Source organism: Nicotiana tabacum, chromosome 2 (genome assembly GCF_000715075.1).
Source record: "Nicotiana tabacum cultivar K326 chromosome 2, ASM71507v2, whole genome shotgun sequence".
In the NCBI taxonomy this organism is placed as follows: Eukaryota; Viridiplantae; Streptophyta; class Magnoliopsida; order Solanales; family Solanaceae; genus Nicotiana; species Nicotiana tabacum.
The window spans coordinates 121030978-121041447 of NC_134081.1; the positions used below are offsets into that span (position 1 = coordinate 121030978).

Below are 10470 nucleotides of genomic sequence, written 5' to 3' on the forward strand. Positions count from 1 at the left end.
GAAGAGGCAGCTCTAATCATTGAAACATTAAGAAATCTGAGTAAAGCACTCCTCTTATATTATTATATCTCCCCAACTTTAGTTTAGATGTTAAATATTAGATATTATAGCCAAGTATTTACAAAATTATTTAGATAGATTATCATATACATGACCGAATTAGAGGGTACTCATTATTGAGAAGAAACAAAGCTTAAATACAATTACAATCACCACTACTTGCATGTAATAACAACAATCTATAAGTGGAATAAGAATATTCTTTACAAAAAATTCTAATTTGATCCCAACATGAGTGAAATAAAAATATGCCTCAATAATGTTGAAATGGAGAATGACGTTTAACAAACGAGCAACCAAAAGTTTGAATAAGAAATTCCCAATTCTAGTTAAACTTTTCAAATTATACAATAACACAATAGGAAGTGCGAGAGTATATAGCTAGTGGTTATTAAATAAATTAAAGAAGGAAATATGAATAAACTTCATTCAATAATTTGGGGTTCTTCAACACTAGAGGGTCTCTACATTTTCTACTGGCATATCAAAGATTTTTAAAGTCGAATGAACGTGAAAGAATTTAAGGTAAGATCCAAAAGAATAATTAATATATCCCGAAATCGGGTAAAATCAAATAATATTTTTCTTCTTTTTACAAACTGAGCAATAAATATTATACATAGGATTTGCTATATGTGCATGCCATGCTCTGTAGCGACCGGACAAAGCATTTCTTCAGGATGTATTAATATACAGTATGCAGTATTTTTGGTGGTGAATGCCTTAGAAAAAAAGCCAATGCTTCTTTCTGCGCACTCTAGCTGGAACCTCTGTGGCACATTATGTTCAAAGTAAAGTAAAAATCAGTATTCAAGAATAGCTATGACAAAAAATTCTGAACTGAGAAATAGTAAAAACAAGAAGACACTTTGTTACCTCCAATTTCGTATAACGAATTGTAGTGAACTTCGCTCCAGAAACTCAGCCACAATTCTGAAAATCAAGAATAAGAAGTCAAAAGTTTTGTACCTTCAAGAGATTAAACATATCCACAAGAAATGTTCGTCTGCACCACACGAATACATTTCCGAACAAGTGATTTGGAATTTATTTACTTAATAAGATAGAGTTAATCTGATCAGGTTTACTCGGCCTTTCCTAAGATCACCATGAATGGATGTTCTTGTTTATGAAAATATAATCAGTAGAACATCATCAAACATGTTAAAGGGGAGCCTTGGAGCAACGGTAAAGTTGTCTCCATGTAACCTATCACGGGTTCTACCCGTGGAAGCAGCCGCTAATGTTTGTATTAGGATTGACTTTCTACATCACGCCCCTTGGGATACAGCCCTTCCTCGGACCCTGCATGAACACGTGATGTCTTGTGCACCGGGCTGCCCTTTTTTTTAATCATTAAACATGTTCAGCATATTCAATTTCTTGGGAAAACAATTTTAGCATAACAAAGAGAGAACTACTAAAACAGGAGTGACAATCTGATGTTACTTTATTGGCAGAGGATCAAGTTTATCGGTTGTAACAAATAACGCTTAATAGGTGCTTTGTATCATTAAATTGTGTGTTTCACGTGAAACAAGACTCTGGAGATAAATTCTCCTGAAAGCAACTAATACTGCTCAGTAAGTGCATCAGGAAACTCTGTATAAAGCTTACTTTCACTGATTGTAAACATACAAATGTTTCACAGTTCACAGATGACAGCAAAGGACTCTTGTCATTAGAATCGGCCTCGTTAAATGATGCAACAATGTCATTACAAATTAAAGGTGTTTTAGTTACAATACATAAAAGTTAATTAGTACCAGTTCACTTCGGAGACATACTTCCACTCACAATCTATTGTCTGTGGTATCAAGCAACACGATGATACTTTCTTCCAAATGAGAAAAGCACATCCATTTGTCAAAATTGAGAAGATGATTTCTTTTTGTTTTCCTTTTGTTTTTTCCATTTTTGTTTCATGCATATTTATTCTTATAATAGAGTGGGAGCATGCTAGAGAGTTCAAAGTGGGACCATGCTACAAAGTTCAGAAGAATACTTTTGGTTTAGTGTCTCAAACAAAACCAGCAAGTACTATTATTTAAATTCTGGAATTTATATCATAATATAATTATTTTAGAGTTATTTGTAAATTTCAAGTATTTAGTTTATTTTTTGAGTTTAAAAACTCAAGCAGGAAGTCAAAGAATTAATTATCATAAGTATTGATTGTGCCATGATCATTAGGTAAAAATAACAGAAGATTTATGTACCCCTAGAAGGTTGTATGTCCTTGGGAAGGATATCAATGTAGCCATTGTCTCGGAAAGACGTAACCAAGCATATTTTTACCCCAAACTGCAAACAAAATACAAGCAAACACAAGCACCATCAGTCATCCAATACGGGAAAGCAAAAAAAAAATGCAGAGGACATAAGGGTGAAAGGCTAATTAACAACACAAACATCTAAAGCAGTTCCACAAAGGTAAAAGAGCAAGAGATAAGTTATATTGCGGAAATTCTTTACGTAGTAGATGTCCTGCTTTTAAGTTGCTTTCATGTCTGATGCTATGTTGAACTTCAAATATATTCAAGTTTGAACCCATAATTTCTAAAGTGTAGCAAATTTAGTTGTAAGAATCTAAAAGCTGAACCCACCCAATTTCAATCCTGAATCCGCCTTTGTATTTGATGTCTTAGACATTTGTATACCTTCTAAGCGTAAATATAGGTTGACAAGATGTGACAGGGCAAATTTAACTTTTTCTCATTTCTGCTCTAATATCTACAGTTAAATTTCAGTAACCTACATGCAACACAGGCATACTGCACAAAAAGTCAGGCTAAAAAATAAGAAGATGCCGGTGTTTGTAAGAAAGTAAGAGGGATTATTAGAAATGTTCTTGGTTATTTTCTCCTACACCCTTGGGCAAGAATAAAGCTCTAAATTTCACCGTCAAAAAGTTCTAATCAGGAACCATTTTAATACATTGAGGGGTTTTCTCTTAAGGAAAAAGAATTTTCATAAAAACCAAATGGTTAAAGGTTAACAGCTCAGCCATGGTGACCAGGAAGCCGAGCAGAATTGCCTTAATACTCATAACTCTTAATGCTAACATATTATATACCAACATCAACTCAAAAATTCACTTCCTAAAATTTTTCCACTATGTGTATAATGCAATGATAGATACTATTAACAAAGTCCCTTCATTGTTTTTTTTCTCATTTAAAAAGCTTAAATTTGCAATGCATCAGTTACACTATCCAGGCAATACACCATTATTGACAGTATAATTTGTTGGCTTTTTCTTGTTCGTAGTGTTCAAATGCTGTCTTACATACTAACAAGTGTACCGTATATATGCCTCAAAAGCTAGTTGAGGACAAAAGAGAAACTTTCAACTTACTCTATCGGCAGCGGCTTGTAGAGTGACATGATCTCCCCACTCTCCCAACCTGGTTAGAGCAAGAATATGTTGGTAATGTATTAAGATTTCCCGCTATAAGAAGCACTGAAAATTGAGCAGACAGCTTACCTCTTCATTTTCCTCAAGTAGCTTTTGTATCTCATGGGCACATAACCTTCATATAACTTTCTGAAGTGCTTTAGCTGAAATGGATTGCCAACTAGGATAAGAAACGTGTAGGACATAAACTAGACATAGGTGTCAAACTCAAGCAAGTATAGGACTGTGTTGATGTTTAATAGATCCACAAATTAGGTTAAGCAGTTGAGCTGATGAGTCTCAAGCAAACACCGGGATATTTTATTTTTAGTACTCTATTATTATGCACGAGTTACTTTAGTTCTACTAAAACTAATGAAAAAAAATATAAGCAGTGCAGGATATGGTAATCTAAGATGAACACAATCCTCAAACATAATCATTATGTAATCTTAACTTTTCACACATCCTGTTTCACAACCAAAGACAAGAGATGAGAAGCAAATATTGAAAAAATGCAAACAGACCTGTTTAACAACCTCCTTCCTTACATGCTTATGATACTCTGGATTATGATACAACTGATCCGAAAGGGCGCGAAACTACAATAAGCCAGGTAGACAGTCATAAAGCAGGTTTAAACCACCTGTGAACTAATAAGTAGCAAGTGGGTCTCAAGTGCGGCGAGAGCTTGTCGACTAGTCAAAAGAGACCAACCTGGCAATTCCCATCTCCTTCAATTTGCATTTCAGTAAGACCATATGTCGCTAACCTGAATCAAAGTTAAACATAGGATCAGACTTGTCAAAGGCGAAAAACATAGAAAAGCACCAAGAAATTATCGCCGTTTAAGTGCTAAGTGTAATTAAAGCATGGCTTAAGTTATGAAAAAAGACGCTAATGAAGAAAAAAGTACACATTTGTAAATGGAAAAAAGATAACCACGAGCACAAAAAACAATAATTCGGACAAAGAATTGAAAAACTATAATTAATCGATACATATGAAGTGAAAATCATGTCAATCAAGTTCCAAAAACTGGATTCACAAAATAAGTCAACCAACGACCTCAAGCTGAACAACTATAGCATGCTCAGTACAGTGATGGATAACCTGCTAGAGAGCCTCCCATGGTCTAGTGTGGCATCGTTTGGGTCAGGTATCTCCCCAATTACCCGTGGAGTGTGCTGCAGGTACAATAAGACTGTAAGTAGAATGTAGAGATAGTACAACATGGGTTTTCACGGGTTAAAGCTCAAAAGGCAATATATAGAGAAGCAACCTTTCGATACATACATATACATACATGTGGTCACATTATACACTCTGTTTAATTTGAAAGAGTTGCCCAAAAAAATGTAAATTTAGATAATTGTTCATAAAAAAGTCAAAAGTTCCCCGGATTGCCAAACTTCTTGAACATTTTCCTTCTTCCTCTATGGATAGGGTGACGTGACGCGCAATGGATCGGTTAGAAAGGAGAAGAAATTGATCACATGTCCCCTTCGCAACAACCTTTTTCCCTTTCTCGCATGCTTATTCAAGCTCGAAATTTTCTTCTATCTGTATTTAGTTACCCGAACCTATGCAAAGCAAGCCTACACTCTAGCTGGGGCCAAGCCGTCTTTGTCTAAGTTCCATTACCTCATTAACTCGATAAAATAGCTCGAAAAATGGGTTTTTCTACTACTTGGCATTAAGAGAAGCTTGGTAGCATAATGTATCAAGGAGGTGGTTTTCGCCTATCTATAAGGACAATTGGAGTTGATGGTCCTTGTTCTGTTACAGTAAGGAATGTTGCTGGAATTACTTGCATTGATGGAACAGAAGCTCTTCCTGCTCTTGTATCCCATGAAGAATAGGCTCAAGGGACATCCATGGACAATCCGTACATGGTTTAGCTAATTTAATAGCCTTCGGAGAAAAGTGACAAGTACCACGGACAAGCAAATTGCTTCTGGATTCATTTAAGGTGAAACGTTGGAATGGTGAGGGATAACCCGAGCGAGTCAGCTAAAAACAGAGACGGAAAATATCAGTACCATTTTGGCCGGCGTATGCTTGTTGAAGAGAACAAGCTCTCTTCTAGCTAGCTAAAGTGAAAGAGAGAGATAGTATAGAATACCTAAGTTGATTTATCATAGCAGATACTACAAGTTACAAGCAAATCTCTACATAAACCTCTACAAGCCAAGATAGTGAGTCCATCAAATCACAAAAGACTAATACCAGATACCTTTCTAGGTAAAGTGGTAAAATTACTTTCTTTCTTCCACAAGATCTCCATTTAAAGAGACTATCAATTAGTGGATAACAAAGAAAAGCCTTATAGTACTACAACAAGTGTAATCATACCGGGATTGAGTCCAAATGAGAAAGTCTCCTCCCAAGTTTATTGCCACCATAATTGAGCGAATTTTCTTCTTCTTCAGCTAAAATTCTTGCAATGGTATGATCATCCTCAGTACCTTGTGAACTGCTATTCAAACTAGATGTTGTAGAACTTGAGCTTGCTCTTGAATTTCCATAGTATTCACTCATATTATGTCAAACAACTTCTCAACACACAAAAAAAGAGAAAATTTCCTATTAAACAACATCCACGGAGAGAAAGTAGAATCATTAAAAGTTTGTACGGATCGAATCAGACAATTGTCAGCATATATACGCAAAATTAAAAATACCCAAATAAAACAACCAAAAGAACTACAAAACAACCAACAAAAAGATCCAAAATGAAGAACCAAGTTGAGGAAAATGACAAAGAAAACACAATGGTTTTCTAGTGTGTGTATATGATTTTGATTTCAAGAAAAGAAAGAGAGATACCTGTGAAGGGAAGATAGCGGAAGGGAAAGGAAAAGGGAAGAGTTAGTTGAGGGAAGTAAATAGCTTGTAAAGTATGAAGACACAGATAAAACGTCATTCTCTGAAAAACCCAACAGGCAAATCTAAAGAGATTGATTGAATGTTTCGGTAAACAAACAACGCCTATACGAGAACAGGAAGCGTGTGCGGCCGAGTAATAGAAGCTTCTTCTTTGTGTCAAAACTTTGACTTTTGCTTTGCCTATTCATTTCATTGTTAAACAAACATCCCGTGTTTGCGAAAATCATCACATTTATCTTTTTTTTTAAAATAAAAGATCTACGTATCATTTAATAATACAGTATGTAATTAAAATTTTTATCTCAAAACACACTAAACCCACTAAGGCCTTATTTATTTGCATTTTAATAGAGGTTTGAATCTTAATTATTCAGATCTCAAATATTAAATACGTTTGTTTTTAAAATTTGAATCTTAATTATGTAGGTCTTAATAATTAAGTGTGTTTGTATTTTTTTTCTTCACAACCACTTAATGAGTCTGAATATGTATGTATGATTAAAATCTATAACAAAGACTTCATTTCATCAAGATGCTATCATCCATATTCAATATTAACTGTCGTCGCCACCACCTACCATTATCAATTACCACCATACCACCCATCATCACCACCACATTATCCTCAATCATAGCCGCCACCATTATCGACTACCACCGCCCACCATCTCCACCACTCCCACCGCCATCATTCTCAATCGCAACCAACTCATCCACCTCAACTGTGAGCACCTAATTTTTGACCATGTTTGAATTTTTTACCACTTCTTAGTATGTAAATATATTTTAAGTTTAATCTACATATTTTAGCTCTTATTTCCTCTTTATAAGTGTTACTTAAGAAAATTATATTCCACTCATCTCATCAATACCGCACTTTACCCCTCTCCCCAAACTCCCGCACGTCACTTTGTTATTCATTTTAATATTATTTGCCTACTGTTTGAATATGCAATTTTTTGACAAGGTGGGTTGCTTTGATGGTAAGCACCCTCCACTTCCAACCAAGAGGTTGTGAGTTCGAGTCACCCCAAGAGCAAGGTGGGGAGTTCTTGGAGGGAAGGATGCCGAGGGTCATTTGGAAATAGCCTCTCTACCTCAGGGTAGGGGTAAGGTCTGCGTACACACTACCTTCCCCAGATCCCACTAGTGGAATTATACTGGGTTGTTGTTGTTGTTGTTGTTGAATATGCAATTTGATGTGTTTTAGAGCCTATTCTATCCATTGTTGTAGTTAAATTCGACTCTTAGTTTTTCTTTGTGATAATGTAGTAAGTAGTATTTTGTTAAGTGAGTTAAAATAGTTTCGGTTATAAAAATCTGCATAATTTTGGCTTTATTTATTTTAAGTTGTTTAGGATATGCAGTAGAACTTTACTTTAATTAAAGAAATATTTTTTTTAGTTCAAAATTCATATTAGGTATATACCCGATAGTCTACCAATTTAAAGAGATTACATATTCTTTGTTCCTAAAAGTCATTCCGTTAGTATCTTTAACTTAATAATATCTGTACTATTTTTCTTACGAATTTAATATATCTAGTCTTTATATTGAAAGCCTATTAATCTTGTAAGAATTTGAGTTTAACAGTTATTTGGCTCTTTATGTATAGCTTTAACTTTAGTTATGCCGAAAAGTTAATACATGAAAGCCACATAATTAGTAAGATCAGTTAAAACTTTAAATGTTTATTATTATATATCTTTCTTTTCCTTTGATGATATTAAAGCCTTTCATATTTCATTTAGTGAATGTTTAATGCCTTAGCTTACAAAATTATTTATTATGTTCCATATTAATGATAGTACATAAGGTTAAATATAATTATTTGAAGATAAAGCATATAATTTGGGGCCAAATGAATTTATTTCCTACTGGCCTAATACTAATAAAATCCAAAGTTGTCCCATTTCTTTTCATGACCAAATGAACTAAAAAAAAATATTAAGCCAAATAATAAGAATATACAAATAAATATCTCAGATCTAAAAGATAACTAGAAATTTTTTAGATGTACTTTAAATATTAGCCCATGTGTTCATACCCGAACCTTGGATTGATATACTTAAGTAATAAAAGGATCATGTGCGCATTCCCACGTCTTGATACCTTTAAATTAAAAATAATTATGTTTTGACCATTGATTTTTGACTATAATTATATATTTTTAGTGCATTACTTATCTTACATTTTGGGACTTTAATGCTAAATTATATTATATTTGTACTTAATTGAGTTTATTTTATGTGTAGGTACGTTGAAGACGAAATTGGGAGCAAAGTAGAGATTTTATGTGTATTTTATGCACTACAAGAATGACTCGTGATTATTTGATGATGAAAAATATTATGATATATTATTGTGCAATGGTTGAAGACAAATTAAAAGAAGACAAAAGAAAGAAACAATTGCAAAGGAAAAAAAGAAAGAAAACGAGAACAAAAGAGTTAATGCAAAGAAGTGAAAAGAACAATTAAAAAGAGAGAATTTGACAAAGTTAGGCAACGAAACAGCAAACTGAAATCAAAGAAGCAGTACGCGACGCGAGCTTTGAAGCTCGCTATAGAGGTTGCCGTGCACAGTGTGTAGCGAGGTGAAGCTCGCGTTTTGCCTCGCGACAACAGGCGTTCCAGGTTTTTAAAGTCTATTTTGTCTCCTTTTTAGTTTTGGACTTGATTATTTCGTCTAGACTTTTCCCTACACATATAAATAGTCATTAAATATCATTTTTAGGTGGAAACCAACTTTGGACAAATTTAGACGAATGGAGAGCACGGAGCTGCCGTGGAGGCCAGAATTTATCAGATTCCATCTTTCTTCCATCAAATTTAGTAATCTTTACTTTTTCTTGATGATTTGTTATTTTTCTACCATGTTTATGTGGAGCTAAACTTCACGTTCTAGGGTTGTGGTTGTCATGAATATTGAAATTTATTAATTATATTACCGTTAATTTGATTTATCATTTTTGGTTGTTTGTCTAATTCTGTGCATAATTGATTAATTGTTTGGCCAGCAGTTGAGTTCTATTTACTATCTATGCTATGCTTGGGAAAGTCGTGCTTAGATTAGAATAGAATTGGAGAGAGTTTGTTTCTGAACCAGTGACTAGGGGAAAGATTTCACGGTTAGGATAAGAATATACCTAATAGTCTTGCTTAGTTGAATACCGTATCATATTCGTTCATGATAGATTCAAGACCATAGGAATATAGGGTTGATATATTATGGATAGATGAATAGTATTGTGGGAACATGCTATTTATATAAACGATCCGGTCAACTAGCAATCGTAGATAATTTGGATTAACATGTGTAATTATGAACTCAATAGGATTGATAAACCGACCATAACCTTGAAATTTATATCTCCCTTGGTTACGTGTTTAAATTTCGCAATAGTAGTTGTAATAGAAAAGTTAAACTTTAGATCATCTTGGACAGTAAATTGATTTTAGTTTGCTTAGTTAACGGTTAATCTAAGTCTCTGTGGGTTCGACATCCGACTTTCAAGTCACTTTATTACTTGACAGCCACGTATACTTGCGTGTACTTGGGGAACCAACAAGTTTTTGGTGCCGTTGTCGGGGACTTAGTTATTGATTGTTTATCTAAGTTAAGCTTTTAATTGATTTCTGTTCAAGCTTTTAATTTTTCTATTTAGTTATTTTTCTAGATTAGACTTTTACTTTTATCTTTATAGGTTTTGTTTATTTTTTTATTATTTCTTTTTGTAAATATTTTTATTTTCATAAAAAAATAAATTTTCTCTTAGTGTGTTCATAGCTCTCTCAACATGACATCTGTGTGTGAAATATCTGGAGGTAAGGTTATTGATAAAGACGCTTGGTTGGCGGAAAACTTTTATGGCCCGTCTTTTTGGGCTTGTCATGACCTGAACTCTGGGAGGTCTGAATTTGAATATGAGAGTAAGGGTTGGTATTGGAACGGATATTCACGATTAAGGGAATATGAGAAATGACGTTATCTTTTAATAAAGTTGGTGAATGACTGGTCGAAGGAGAGAGTTGATCTTGCACAAGAAATTGACAAGTTTAGCTTGGCATTGCACAACTTGGATGCAGATTTGAGTGCAAAGGTTGATGCGTTTAACGCCCAAC

General features: G+C 34.1%; 1 protein-coding gene across 2 annotated transcripts; it reads right to left on the minus strand.

The window, feature by feature from the left end:
- Window positions 1–586: 586 nt before the first annotated feature.
- On the minus strand, window positions 587–6452 carry LOC107811766 (OVARIAN TUMOR DOMAIN-containing deubiquitinating enzyme 11). Of its 2 annotated transcripts, XM_016636759.2 has the most exons (10): window positions 6287–6452; window positions 5813–6012; window positions 4571–4644; window positions 4175–4229; window positions 3985–4059; window positions 3548–3621; window positions 3419–3467; window positions 2280–2364; window positions 937–993; window positions 587–830 (listed from the first exon to the last, which is right to left on the minus strand). In XM_016636759.2, the coding sequence occupies exons 2-10, from the start codon at window positions 5996–5998 to the stop codon at window positions 784–786; spliced, it is 702 nt and encodes a 233-aa protein (XP_016492245.1). In that variant the 5' UTR covers window positions 5999–6012; window positions 6287–6452; the 3' UTR covers window positions 587–783. The 2 variants fall into 2 exon arrangements, with proteins under 2 accessions (XP_016492245.1, XP_075094751.1); XM_075238650.1 differs by lacking the exon at window positions 6287–6452 and having other exon boundaries at window positions 5813–6037.
- Between the last annotated feature and the right edge of the window lie 4018 nt (window positions 6453–10470).